Source organism: Glycine soja, chromosome 18, assembly GCF_004193775.1.
Source record: "Glycine soja cultivar W05 chromosome 18, ASM419377v2, whole genome shotgun sequence".
Lineage (NCBI taxonomy): Eukaryota > Viridiplantae > Streptophyta > Magnoliopsida > Fabales > Fabaceae > Glycine > Glycine soja.
In genome coordinates this window covers 47,828,630-47,844,040 of record NC_041019.1, presented here as the reverse complement: position 1 = coordinate 47,844,040, position 15,411 = coordinate 47,828,630, and the positions used below count along the sequence as shown (strand labels likewise).

At 30.0% G+C, this 15,411-nt stretch overlaps 1 protein-coding gene across 1 annotated transcript; it reads right to left on the bottom strand.

Moving 5' to 3' along the window:
- Positions 1–5,072: 5,072 nt before the first annotated feature.
- On the bottom strand, positions 5,073–10,070 carry LOC114395766. Its single transcript, XM_028357613.1, has 10 exons — positions 9,795–10,070; positions 8,858–8,964; positions 8,624–8,752; positions 8,394–8,487; positions 8,032–8,106; positions 7,885–7,964; positions 6,842–6,988; positions 6,499–6,568; positions 6,062–6,410; positions 5,073–5,651 (listed from the first exon to the last, which is right to left on the bottom strand). Exons 1-10 carry the CDS (start codon positions 9,988–9,990, stop codon positions 5,576–5,578), a joined length of 1,323 nt encoding a protein of 440 aa, XP_028213414.1. The 5' UTR covers positions 9,991–10,070; the 3' UTR covers positions 5,073–5,575.
- Positions 10,071–15,411: the final 5,341 nt, after the last annotated feature.

The window sequence follows — 15,411 nt, the reverse complement described above, 5'->3', positions numbered from 1 at the left end:
AATTTATCCCTTAAAAATAAAAATTTAAACTTTAGTCCTAAAAATGAAAAAATACGACAAATCAATTCATTTGTTAACTTTCATCCGTTACTAATAATGGAAGAACCTATGTGATATAAGTAAGTGGACGAAAACGTCACAAATATGATTGACAACATGATTGTTAAATATATTGGACCAAAATGTCAGAAAGTTTTTATTGGACTAATTTGTCAAACTTAAATTTTGTTTCATTTAAGGGTAAAACATAATTTAATCTTCATCTTTTCCTTCTTTATCGTTACAAGCATAACATTACAATAAATAATTAAAAAAATAGGGAAACAAATATAAGTTAAAACAAAGATAATAATAAGTATAATATGTCTGTTGTTCTAAAAAATGTAACAAACCTTGCCAAAAATATGATATTCCTACAAAAATGCACAGCCACTAAGTTAATTTTTACAAAAAAATATGAGACTCAACTTAATTTTGTTACTACCTAATGTTGTTACAGTAGAAATTTGAGAGCAACAGACGTACTATGCTTATTAATCAATATTATGTTTATCATTATGTTTGTTCTAATTTATGTTTGTTTCCTTATTTTTTTAAGTGTTTATTGAAATAGTATGCCTACAACAAAAAAAAGAGAGAAAGATGAAGATTAAATCATATTTTATCCTTAAATGAAACAAATTTTGGGGTCTCATACATTAGTCCAATTGAAACTTAGTGACATTAGTCTAATCTATTCAATAGTCATGTTCACAATCATTTTTATACCATTTTTGTCTCTATGTTACATACGCTCTTTCATTAAGTTAACATATGAATGAATTTGTCATATTTTTTTTACTTTTAGAAATTAAAATTGGAAATTTCATCTTTTGAAGACGAATTTATCAACTCTTTTCACATTTAGGGATAAAAATAATTATTTATTCTTTAAAAAATTAAGATGATTTCACCCATTATAACAGTTAGAGGATATTTGTTGATATACATAAAATTTAAAATTTTACTACTTTGAAAAAACTCAAAAATAAAACAACTAAAATTTACATGCTAACAAAAAAATCATTTTCTATGAATTTCTATATAACAAAAAAAGCTCCATATTTTAACAAAACATCATATAAGTTAAAAAATCTAATATATAATTTTTATTTAAAGTAAGAAAAATCTTTTATAATTTATTTAGACCTTATTCGTTGGACCAACCCTTACTGCTTAAAGTGTAGATATGCGAGACTTTTTAACTTAACAAATATCTTAAATAAGTGATTTATAAAAATAAAAAAAATGGTTATCAATACGGTATTGCAGTAAGCAAACCATTCGACCAGGTTGAAGAAATCGTTTAATAATATTAAATACTAAAGTAATTATTATTTAATAATTTTAGAATTAGTTTTTTTTATGTAAATTTAAAGATTTTTTTAATGGCTTTTATACCTTCTTAAGCTACTGAATATAAAAATAGAGAATTTATTTGTACGCTTATTTGAAAAACTAGAAGACAGATTAAGTATTTTTGAACAAAATAAAATTTATGTGAAAATATATGGAAAATGTTAATTTTTTATGGATTTTTCAACTAAATTAAAGGAAACAATCACAAAATCATAGAAAATTTTAGAATTTTTTCTCAAGAAAATCACAAAATTTATGCAAAAAGCTACATGAAATATTCACATGGGGTGTTACAAATTGCACAAAAAATGTTAATTCTGATTTTTTTACATGCTAAGTTTCATAATTTAGTAATATAAAAATAAAAAAAATAATACATTTAGGATGTTACAAATTATGCCCAATACCTCTTAGTTATTGATATGATGTTCACCGCATTACAACAAGGGGATAAAGGTCATATCAAATAATAGAGGTATATTGTACACAATTCACAAAAAAAAACCACATCATGTAAGTGTAATTTACTTTTTATAAAAATGTGTTAATGTAACTTTTGTTTTCATAAATGAAAGACAAAAAAAAAAGATACAATTTTTTTTATAAAGAATACAGATTACATTTGATACATTTTCATAAATGAAAAACTAAAATGAGACGATTTTGTTTTTTTAAGAACTTAAAATGAACAGTATCTTATTTATAAAAGCTAAAAATATATTAAATCTTATATTTTATATTTTCTTAATAAGTTTGTGATTCTTTTATTTAGAAAATTATTTTTTCTTTTGTAATAAAAAATTAGTTTAAATGTACCATATATAGTTATAAAAAAATTATTTATTTAGTTGAGCCTTCTAAATTTAAGACTCCCTAAATTTGTTTAGATTAAAGAGAATGGTAATAATGACATTAATTGGTATAAAGAAACAAAAGTATTTTTTGGGTATATATATCCTAAGAAGCACGAACGTAGCCTGGTAGGGTGTGTCTCACGTCAAAATTGCACCAAATACAGATTTAGACATGACTCATGTGCGACGTGGTGTGTGTTAGGTGTGTCTGAGTTCGTCAGACACGATTGGATTGTCGGACACGTGCAATTGGACGCGACCCACCATCCAAACACAAACACATCATCTATTTTTTATTATTTGTCAATAAAAATAAAAATGTTTATGATAGAGAAAGAATCGCCTTGATTCTCACACACGAGACAAACCTTCTTCTTCTCCTTCATGTTTTCTGCTCTGCAAGCAAACCAAACACCATTGTCGGATCTTCATCTTCACACGCAAAGCACGTCGTTGCTGCGTGCAGACTGTCGCACTCAGACCATGTCAGGCCTCCGTCATCGCGCATAGAACACAAGATAAATCCCCTCTTTCTCTTTTCTACCTTTTATTTTTTTTGTTGCTCCCCTATTTCTCTCTTTTCTATGCTTTATTTTTCTATTGCTCCCTTGTTTTTCTTTTCTACTTTTTATTTTTTTGTTGCTCCCCTATTTCTCTTTTCTATTTTTTATTTTCCGTGTCATAATATAAAATTCTGGATTTCTGGATTTAACATTTCCTATTTGGCGGTTTCTTTGGTTGTATTGTGGGTTTGTTATAGATAAAATTCTCTTTGCTTGGCTGATCCAAAAACAGAGAAAGTGACCATGGACTTTTTATTTTGTCTCTCTTTATTTAATCAAAGTTTTTTTTTCTAACTAGTCATGTGCTCATTCATACATATATAGGATTTGTTCAATGTTTTATTTTGCTTAATTCTTATTGTATTCATTTTTTTATTGTAGAGATGAGTAGTGAAGCTATGGAGCAAGAGGATCAAATAAAACTCCTATAGAGATATGCCATAAAGTTAAATTTTACCATATGAATATATAAATTTTATTATCATGTTTGATCATATTAAAATTTGTGTCATAATGATGTTGATCACATATTACATATATATATGTAGGCACATGCGTGTGTTGTGTCACATGTTTTTGTATCGTAGGCATATTTCTATGTTTGTGTCATGTCTAATATCATGTCTGAATTTGTATTCTTCGTATAAACATTTATTTTTTTATTAAACATAATCTTGTTTGACTCAAATTAAATCATTATGTAAAACTTAAATTTGAGACTACTAATTAAATTTAAATTAAGTCATAATGCTTGAGAATGAAATTAAAGTATTAGTATTTATAAAGATGCTTAAATATATTCAAGTTTGTATGTAATGACTGAGTTTGAGAAAACTTTTTCGTGCTAACCATCACTTGTCGTCTTTAGATTTTCATTGTTTCAGGTGTGGAGCTGATATTAAATCTATTTTTCACGTTTTAGTTCACTGTCCCAAAGCTATCAGAATTTGGAATTTGCTTCGTATGGATGTTTCTCCTGGTCATAGTGAGGACATTTAAACTTGGCTGTGAAGACACATCATATCACATCAAGGCTGATTATGACGCTCTTTTCGCAGTAACTTGTTAGCAGATTTGAAAGGCTCGAAATGTGGAAAGATACCAAGACAAACTTCAGACAGATTGGTTCATAAAATTACCTAGAGGTTGATGCATGAAAAAGCCTTCCTAATTCATTTTATTTCAATATATTGTGATTACATAAAATTGTTTCATATATAGACAGAATAAACCTAAATAAGAAAAAATAAGGATGATATCATCTTAATTTTTCTTATTAAATAAGAATCCTATCTTCCTGATTTCCCGAATTAAATATGATCATATCTTCCTAATTTCTTAAAATAAAAAACAACAAAATATAAAAAAAAAATCCTAAAATAAAGCAACAAATATTCTTAGAATTATAGTAAAAAATAAGATGTCGTTTTGACAAAAATATCGAGATATGCTCTACATCAGTACTCCTAGGCCTCATAATAATATTCTGGTTTTCCTGGAGTCCTCCTTCGGAAAATTATGTGAAATTAAACTCTAATGGTTGATTTGTCATTCAGATTCAAAAGTTGGTATTGATCTTATTAGCAGCGGTACTTCTGTTTATCATCCTTATTATCCTTTGGTGGAGCAAATCCGTTCCTTCACATCTCAGCAAGGTCATATTGTGTTTAGTCATTGCTACAGGTAGAGTAATTTCTGTGCTGATGCTTTTGCGAAGAAAGGAGCTCAAAATGATTCTACTTTGTCGATCTGGAACCAATGTCCAGTAGATATTTCTTACTTAGTCCTAGCAGATGATTTGGGAGTGTCTCTGACTAGATGTATTTTGTTCGTTTGTCTTGTTTTGTTGCTGTTTTATTTCTTCAATGATCAAAATAATATTATGAGTGATTTTAAGCATTTGATGATTCACTAATAAAAATAATATTTAATAAGATATGAGGGTCAAAATATTTTGTAAGAAAGGATCTTGTTAGCATTTAATTATTTTTCTATTAAAATGTAAGATATTTTGATTATTTTTCTTTTTCATATCTTTTAAATTCATATTTTTATTTTATATTTTAATATATGAAAAAAATGAAGTTGTGACAAAAAAAAATGAATGATTAACATTTAAAATAAATTAATAAGAAAAAAGGTTATATTGACATTACAAATCATCAAATCAGAAGTTATTATTGTTTATTATTACCATAACTACTTTAAAATTAATTCAAGCAGTACATAACCATTATACTTTACAATTTTTAGACCGTACAAAATAAATCTATCATGAGATTTTGTTTTATCTCCCCGTTATTATTTTATAAGAATAAAACAATATATCATCCATATTTTTCTTCTCCTCTCCTTACTAACCACACAAGGTGACCTTTCCCTCTCTTCTCCCGTTTTCTTGAACCAAACCAAACAATGATATCCCTCTTTGCCTCCCCTCTTCTTCCTTCCTTTGAAGGAAACACACCTTCCCAGGTATTTCGGCAATGGTCAATACGACCCTCACCAGCAGGTACCATTAGCTTGATCATTGATGTGTAGTTTTATACATAAAATGTAATCTATGATTCTGGTGGCTATTGATCTAGTTACTATTACATTAGGCAATGTTGCAATGGCCAATACGACCCTCACCAGCAGACACTATTGCTTGATCATTGCTAATGATTGACAAGAAAATAATGTGTAGTTGAGTACATAAAAGGTAATCTATGATTCTGATGACTGTTCATTTAATCTCTACACAAGGCAGTGCACTGATCAAACAGTGAAAATCTTCCTAACCTTCTTCATGTTCCTACGACAAACAGGGCAAGTGCCAGCTGCCTCCGCTATCCTGCATAGATAAGGTTGAACATACATCATCACCAAACAAGAATAAGCATTAGCTAAAGGCATTGAGATGCATGCCACTGAAGATGTCATGTCATATATAGAAAAAAGATTGTTAAATACATTGACTTGCAAAGTGGATCAACACGGTTTTTAATTTTGTAAATCTTAAATCATCTCAAATAAACAGGAACCAAATTCTTAAGAAATTATACTTGTTCAATCTTTCTTTTGAAATGGGAATTCTTGGGCATGTGCTACTTTTTTTATAGTTGTGAAATACTATAAGAAAAATTGGGGGGAAATAACTTGAGTCCCCAATTCATCTCCATGCTATATGTGAAGCTATTAGTAAACAAAATTGCTCTAGGAATTTAGCAGTGTTAGTTGTTAATTGTTATAACAATGAATTACCTAGTTCCACAAGCAAAACAAGCCACACAGTGCCCACATGGAAGGAAGAAGCAGTCCCTTGGAGCATCAAAGCAAATAGCACAAAGACGCCGTGTATTATTACTGGTTTCACCATCACCTAAAATCTTCCCATCAATGGGGCCTCCTGGAAGAAAGTCAATATCCTCCTCATCTTGTGGCAAGGACTCATATGATGAACCCCAGCTTGAAAGATCATCATCTTTGTTAGAAAGCAAAGGGGCTCTCTGAGGTGATGTTCCCTCAGATCTAACTCCTGCTCTATCTTCATGAGCACACTGAAGCTGGTTCAAGAAGTTGAAGGCCCCAAACACAAGCAAAGTCAATCCACCTGTAGGAACATAAAGCATAAATAGTGGATATAAAGTCATTTGAGATTGATACAGCTAGTAAAACGGATGACTATGTAAGGAGTTTACCAATGCCAAAAATATAGGTCATCCATCTTGGTCCATAGGATAGTTTGACATACCACTCATTGGATGCATTCTGAATCAAAGAAAAGTTACATAAATAAGTTGTAAACTGAAATATATTCATATCCTCAGTTGAGAATATAAAGAATATGCATTTCACAAGGTCATAGGGAATTTGATTTTTCTTGGGAGAGGGAAAAAGCACCGGATTTTCAAGCTTCCGACTTCAGTTATAAACCAAAATGCAATGCTAGGTTGCAGCATTAATAATTTTATGTCCCATTTATGATTTTTATTCTGTAAGGATGGCCATTTCATTGAAGCTAGTATATGGTAATAATCTTGCCTGTTGTGGACCAGGAGTAACTAAGACAGCAGCACTCCCATCGTGAAAGATAAGATTCAAACTGCATGGACCATTGGTAAGAGCACATTTGTAGTAAGCATTCGTTGTATTATGCAAGGAGGCCCTCACACTGAAGTTTAATGCCACCTAGTTAATAAATAACTACAATGCTTAATAACATATAAGCCCACATTAAAATCAAAATAATGAAAGAAAAAAACTGACTCCGATGTAATAGAAGTATTAACTAACAAAATCTGATAAGATTAATTGTATCAAACCCCAGCTTTCCCACACTCAGAACACTCTGGTCCAGAATTATCATTACTATAACACCATTTTAATATGTAACAAGGCCTTTTCTGAAACAATAACAATGTCCAAATACAGTACTAATTTAAGGTGTGATGATTACTTCAATTGAACTGAAATGAATGTGTTCAAAATTCAAATTATGAGAATTTTGGGAAAAATATGTAAATGGAGAAAGTAAACTTCGAATAATTAATATTATGATATGTGTAAAAGTAGCACTAACCTAATCTGTTCTAAGTTGGCTTCTCTATTTTAAGTTTTGCGAGATCTTTGTTTATTTTCTGGTCAAGCAAGCGAAGATACGTGAGATTAGATTTAACACACGTAGACACAGTAGACACAAATGTCTAAAAATGCAAGATGAAGTATGAGGGACAACTCCGCGTCATGTTCTAATGTTCAAGTTTAACAACCAAATATTCAAAGGTTTTCAAGCATGTATGTCCAAGTCTATGTTGAAGAGATGATGAAATCCACGTAATAAGTCACACCATGCCATCACAACTTAAGTTTCAGTTCATATATTATAATCTCTGAATATGTTTTGTTACTTTGTTTAAACAAGAGATTTGTCAATTAATACCAGTTTAATCTGTATTTTAACAGAAACTTTGTTTGAAGATCCTGATAGGAAAAATAACACACCATGCCCTCCCTTCAGTCATTGCTAAAGAACCTATAATTATTATGCCCACCAGAGCAAGTATAGTATAGGTTTACAGAAATACCTCCACATCTTCATCCAAATTACCCAATGCAACATAATAGCTAGACGACCAGAGTATGTCCTGTGTAATCATACCAGTTCCTATAAAAAAAACAAAGCAGCATCAGTATAGGATTGACATAAACACAGATATTGTTTTTTGTCTTACCATGGATCACATTCCATGACAGAGTCGTATTAGGTTCTGTTGGGTCCTCCAGCCACCGAGTGAGGCTCCCGTCCCCTGAAAGTAAGGCCATCAGAATAACATGTTCACTAAATAATAATGTATATGCTTGAGTTTCATGATAACTAAAATCAGGGATTTTAAAGAGCTGTGGCAGGTCATGTGCAAGTTCTGTGTTTACTATTCTTTTTAATTTTTATAGGACCTCACTTATTAATGTTATATCCAGAGAGACACACAGAACTTGCACATGACCTTGTGATTTGAAATTTGAAAAGGTGAGAGGATAAAATTCCCATGTAAGAGATATACAAAAGTATGCAGTGTAGAAACCATGTACATACCTTTTGAAATTACAAGGAAAACAGAAGAGCTCCTAGAGCTCACATGAAACGAAATATTTACTGAAGACCCACTATTCAGATAATATTTCCATTCCTGTGGAAGACATAAAAAGAGTAGTATCAGCTTCTTTTGCAATATCTGAATTTAAAAGAGTGTAGTATTACAAGAATTTCTAACTTAAAACTTAAGAAGAAAAAGGAGAAAAACACATATATACAGATATACTTGCCTTGTATGAGCCCGAGGGAAGAGACACATTACAACTTTCTCCCCAAGTGGTAACAACATCGAGTGGGGGATACTGATATGTCCCATAAAGAATGGGTCCAGGGCCAGGGTTTGCCTTTAAGTTTTCTACCTAATGCAAAAAAAAAAAGAAAGAAAAAGAAAATCCATTTTACAAAAGACACTCACTAACTACAAATCCAAACACAGACAAATAAAAATAGCAATGATTACTGACCTTCACAGATTGTACGAACACGGGACTAGGTTGGAAAACGGTTGATGATTTTGGACCCAGCACGACGGTCATGGACCCGTAAACCCCCAGTATCATAGTCATTGACACTGTAGATTAGATTGCACTGTGAGTTTCAGAAATCATAATTCTAATAAAAACAAATAAATAAAAATTATACACATTCAAGCAACTGTCTCCCCAACATGCAACAGTAGTTTCAAGTAGTGGCAGAGTCAAAACGTCAGTTCAAGGGGTACTATGAAAAAACAAGGTTTTGCTATAAAAAAATGCATATATTAAATTACATAGATAAAATCATTATTTTTTATATATTGTAAGGAAACCACAAAATTATTTTTATAAATGTGATAAATGATGAAAATAGAAGAAAAAATAGAATAAAAATGAAAAAGAAAATTAGAATAAAAATATAACTAATCAATTTAATAATAAGGTCTTATTAGTAACCAATTAACAAATGGAAAAAAACTTCAATGTGATTTATGGTATATTGTAGTATTATTTTCTAATTAGAATTAAAGTTTTATCTTAATTTGAACTAAAAATCAGCATACCCTTTCCAAGTAAAATTTCAATTTTAATTAGAAAATAACATTAATAAAACACTTAACAAATTACTTCTAAATTTAATTAACAAAAAGTTAAAATTAAAAAAAATAAAAATCACGTTAATGATAACAGTGTTAGTAACGATTTTGGATAAATTTTTTCCTACTAGTACGTAATTCCCTTGTCTATGCATGCGACAATTCTTAGAGCACCATTTTCAATCGGTAATTTGGTTCTTGAAAGTGTGATACAGCTAAATTAAGCGCAATTTAGTGTCTAATGATTCAAATTCTTTAATTAACAACTATAAATGTGAATCAATGAAAAACAACAGAGTTCCACAGAGATTGAAAAGATTCTCCCTTACCGAAGAACCACAAGCTGAAGACCACGACGAAGCAGGAGCAGGTATCGTCCCTAAAAATGGCGGCAGAGCCGTCGCGGATACTCCAGCCTCCTCTTCCGGACCGGAGCGGCGTCTGAGAGCTGCCGGGCAAACTTTCCTCCGGCAATGAAGCGGACGGAGGAGGAATCACGGCGGTGGAGTGGGGCTGCTCCGCCATTGAAGAGAGAGAAACAAGTGTGACTGTGTGAGAGAGAGTGTGTGTGGGGAGTGAATTAAAGAAGAAGAAGGTTCATATTTCAGTTAAGTGAAGCGAAAGCGTGAAGTTCAAATTTCAACTACGAGTCTTTCTCTTCTTGTTCGCGGGAATGGTAGTTAGGGAAATGATGGTGGTTGCAAGGGCGAACAGCGCTAGTGCTTGACAGTTATTTTTTCAACGTGAGACAAGACGTCACCATCCAATTCTATAATTGAAGACTAGGTTTTGACTTACTCATGTGTCATGCTTGTACATTACACCTCATTATCCTACACCTAACTGAAAGTACGGTCTGATTCATATGGACCCGGTTAGATGCGGCCCAAAAGACTTTTTAGTATATAAGATATTATAAAAATATTTTTTTATTTTTTATTTTTTAAGAGTGTTTAGTTATTAAATTTTTCTTAGCTTTTAATAGAAGTAAAAGCTTTCCATAGACCTTTTCTTAAAGATCGAATTTTCAGCTTATGAAATTGTTATTTTTTAGGGATTTGCTTCCAAAATTATGCTTGGACAATAATATTTTCAAAAAATTTCAAAATGACAAAACATGCCTTCATATTTTCTAAACCCTCAATGTGCAAGATTTGGTTTCTCTCTCTTGTTCCTCACAAGTTATTCATCTCCCTCTTTCGTTCCTCAATCTCTCTTTCGTTTTTCGATTTTTTTTCGTATCATTCTTCTTCATCTCTTCTTTTTTGTTTGTTAACACCACATGTTAACTAATTCTTCATTAATTTCTTTTTTTTCTCATTAAATTTTGAGTTATTATGGATTAGGGTTATGTTTTTACTTGTCTCATTAATTATTATGAATTTTGACCCCTTGGACATATTCTTGTGGAGATTGTGAGGTGGAAGTAAATATTCTTGAAAGTTAATTAAAACAAAATAAGTTTTATGTTTCATTGTCCTATTTTGAATTTTTTTTGTGAAATCTTATTTTAAAATTTTTAAACGTGTATATTGTGCATTGATATAAATGATGCATTGCATGTGATTTTAAATGATAAATATTTATTAATGTTAGATATAAATGTTTATCACTGTTTCTATTTTTTAAACTTGTGAAATGTCTCTCAATCAAGTTCCTATAAAAAGAAAGATAGTAGAATGGTGTAATAAAAATATTGAGATCTTGATCCGATACTATTCAAATAGCATTTCCTGTTGCAGTTTGAGCGGCAAAATGTATCCCCCTTTGTGTACCTTTGAATCCGCAAGTACCGGCGGAGGACCAAGAAATCACCCCGTACATTTGTAACAGTTACAATAGTATTGTTGAAACTAGCTTGAATATGAGGTTTTCTAAAAAAAATAGAATTCTAATATAGAAATTTAGAATTTATATTTTATCTTATTATATATATATTAATCTATCAAATATCCTCCAATTTTTATAAGAAAAATGATTGATTGATATTTTAAATTTGAAATTTTATTTCAAAAATTGCTGAAAGTGTGCATAGAAGAAGTGAATGCTCAAAATAAACCTCATAACCACTTCACTAAGCTTGGTTGGGCAAATATTACAGAAAAGTTCAATAAGGCAACAAATTTGACATATGAATATAAACAATTTAGAAATAGGTGGGATTCTTTAAAAAAAAGAATGGTAATTATGGGCTAAGCTTATTGGAAAGGACATTGGTCTTGGCTGGAATGGAGAGAAGAAAAGAAAACCATTGCTTCTAGTAATGAATGGTGGGAAGCCAAAATTCAAGTGTGTATTATTCAACTAAAATAAAGTTAGTGCTAGTTGTACAATTGGTCCTTACATCCCTTGATCTCGCTGCAAAGTTTATAGAGTCATTATGCTACTGTTGTTGGGGGTTTGTGTTCTGAAAATGACTTTTTGTTGTTGATGGTGGCAGCATTCTTCAAGTGTTGTTGTTTTGCTAATATTATGTAGGTTGATACACTAGCAGTTTGTACTAGCTACTAGATGGTAGAGTCTTATGTAAGAATCTTTTTAATTTCAACAAATTCATTTCTTTATTTGTCTCATTATCCGTCCTTCAATAATTTGATCAATTCCTTGTCATTGACATTGTCATGTTCACTTATTCTAAAAGCACAAATTTTGTAGTTAATTTCAAGGGCAACCTATCATTTTGTATCACATGTTGACGAACTTCATGTGACAGTCTATGGTATTTTAGGACTCTAGAAACATTTGTTCAATCTTCTTTTGCTAAATTTGGATGTGCCTGCATAATTTGGTTAAGTCTTAATGACAAGAAAAGCTAATGGTCGATCATAATATATAAGAAAGAATAATTGGATAGGAGATTCCTTTTTAAGTTTGGGTTCTCATGACTTTTTCTTCTTTCATCATAACATAATTCTCTTGTCCATAATTTAGTGCTCAATTCAAGATTCAACAATTTCTTGGATTTTCATTTTTTTGTGAGGAAGTTGGCTTGTTTTTATACATGTTGAGTCAACCAGGTTCTATTTGTAATTGTCAGGAAAGATTTCAACATTCAGGTGAAACAATATCTAGACATTTCTATAAGGCCTTAGAAGTTGTGTGTATGTTTGCAAAGGACATAATTAAGCCTGTTGATCCATCATTTAGACATTTGAACAAATGTTTGTAGAGGCCTAAAACAAATTTAAGAATGAGGTCTTTTATTTACTCATAAAATAATTTATTAAAATTATCATTGTTTTATTTAAAATTAATTTTTTGGGCTTTTTGTGATGTAAAATTATCGATTAAATTGTCATAATTAATTTCATTTAACATTTCTTTTTCAATAGACAATAAAGCCAATTTGTTCAATCTTTGTTGAGACATTGTTGATCTTAAGTAAGTTTTTATTATTTTTAACTTTGAAAAATTCCTTTCCGCTGAAGCAACTGATATTGGTATCGTTAACATTATTCTATAAACTATATACGCATTTGGAAAAGAATTTATTCTTTTTATATAATTAAGAATGTAAATTGGCTTATCATTTTCCAATCCTATAATTTCCTTTAAGATATTTAATTCTGAAAATAAATCTAATCCATCAACATCCAACAAATCATCATGTTTCAAAGATTTTTCAAGGTTTAGGCATTTTTCTTTCAAAAGTGTACAATCTAGTAACTTTAATTTTTTAACACTAAATAAAAAACCAAAAATATCTTCATATATTTTAAATTGTTCAAATCTACTTTGAAGTGTGGTAATTGCTTTATATACGATGTACAAAAAGTAATCAATTATAAATGATTCTTGAAGAGATTTTACAATTTCATCCTTCACATTTTCATCAAATTGTTTCTTTTTACGACTAATACATTTTTCACGAAACTTAGGCTCTATATCCATTTCAAAAGCAATTTCCTTGGTAGAAATCAATGCATTTTCAAATCCATTTTCCCTATACTTTTCAAAAAATGAAAGAAGACCTTTTAATTGTTCAATAGCTTCATTAATGCACATATCTTTTGATTGTAAATTCTTACTAACTAAGTTAACTGCAAATAAAATGTCATACCAAATAGTCATGTCTAACAAAAATTCAAAGTTTTTAAGCTCATAATTTGCTAAACAATCAGCTTCACATTTTATTTTAGGATCATCACTAGCTTCAGCTAATTCAAATAAAACATCTCTTATTTGTAAAGTTTGAAATTTTATAGCCTTCACACTTTCAATACGGATTTCCCAACGTGTTTGTGACAATAATTTTAGAGTTAAGCTATGCATATGGTTTTGTAAAATTCTCCACCTTTTTCTAGAAGAAGAAAATGAAGTGTATACACGTTGTAACATACCAAAAAAAGATGTAGCTTTAGGACAAGAGTTAGCCATATCACAAAGTACTAAGTTTAAACTATGACAACCACAAGGAGTAGAAAATGATCTAGGATTAATATTAAGGAATCTTTTCTGCACACCCTGATATTTTCCTTTCATATTAGATCTATTATCATATCCTTGTCCCCTAAGGTCATTAATATCAAGTCCAACAATTTTTAATTCATCTATAATAGCATCAAAAGACCTTTTCCACTTGTATCATCTACTTTTAAAAATTCTAAGAAATACTCATTAACTTGTATTGGAGTTGATGAAATATTCACACACCTTAATACAAAAGATATTTGCTCTTGATGACTTATATCTAGAGCACAGTCAAGTATGATTGCATAATATTTCGCATCGTTAATTTTTTTTTTATATTTTTGTTTTGATTTCGTCTGCTAACATATTTATCAACTCATTTTGTATATTATGCCCAAGGTGATGGTTGTGAATTTCATCGTCTTTAATTCGATGAATATGTTCTTGCATGATTGGATCAAATTCCGCAATCATTTTAATTAGACTTAAAAATTTCCATTAGCTTCTTGGTAGATCTTTTCATTTTTTCCACGGAAGGCTAAGTTATTTTTACCAAGGGTTTTAACAACAACAATAATTCTTAACAAGACATTTCTCCAATGTTCTCTATATCTATTTATTTGTTCTTGAACATGTTTGTCTATTATTTTATTTTTTTACCAATCTCATTTCCAAATCAATACATGCATTCATATTAGTAATATGCTCATTCGTTATTTCATGACTCTTCAACTTAGCACTAAGATTTCTCCAATCTTTACTACCTTCGTTAGCTAGTTTACTTGTACAAGAAACAACATTAAATAATTTGCAACAAAAACAAAAGACTCTATCCAAATCTCTAGAATAAATTAGCCATTTTCTTTCATTTTTCTCTCCATTAGGCAATTTTTGAATGTAATTTGATGAAGAAAAGTGCCTAGAATATTTATCCTTTGGGAAATCCATATCAATAACTTTAATACGGCCCTTTTCTACTAATAAATCTCTCAAAGTCGTATCAATATTCTTCCATTGGCTTAGATCATATATATTTTAAAAAGTAAAATTATCTAATCCCCCAATCTCCTCCTCGTTATCATGAGTTTGAGAATCAGAATTATAATTATCCTTATCACTAACTACTTCTCTATTGTTGATTTCACCTATATATAAATTGTTATCTTGTTCATTCAAAGAGCACTCACCTGTATTTTCTAATTTATCTTTCTCATCTATTTTTATGAATTTATCCATAGCTCCTTTTTGTGATGCAATTAAAGCCTTGACTCTTCTCTTTTTCTAAAATTTTGAATAGCCTGATTCATATTTTCTAGTTGACATACTTATTATATATAATTTTGTATGAAATTAAAAATTATAATATATAAAACACTACAAAGATGAGTATATAAAATAAGAATGAGCTAAAACAATAAAACCTAATTTTGGTTGTCAAGAAAATAAACTTGATCATAGTATCTTGAAGTCTCAAGTCTCTTTCTCTTCTTTGGTAAGTGCTTAAACTTAATTTTCAATTTTCAACCTTTTTGTTAA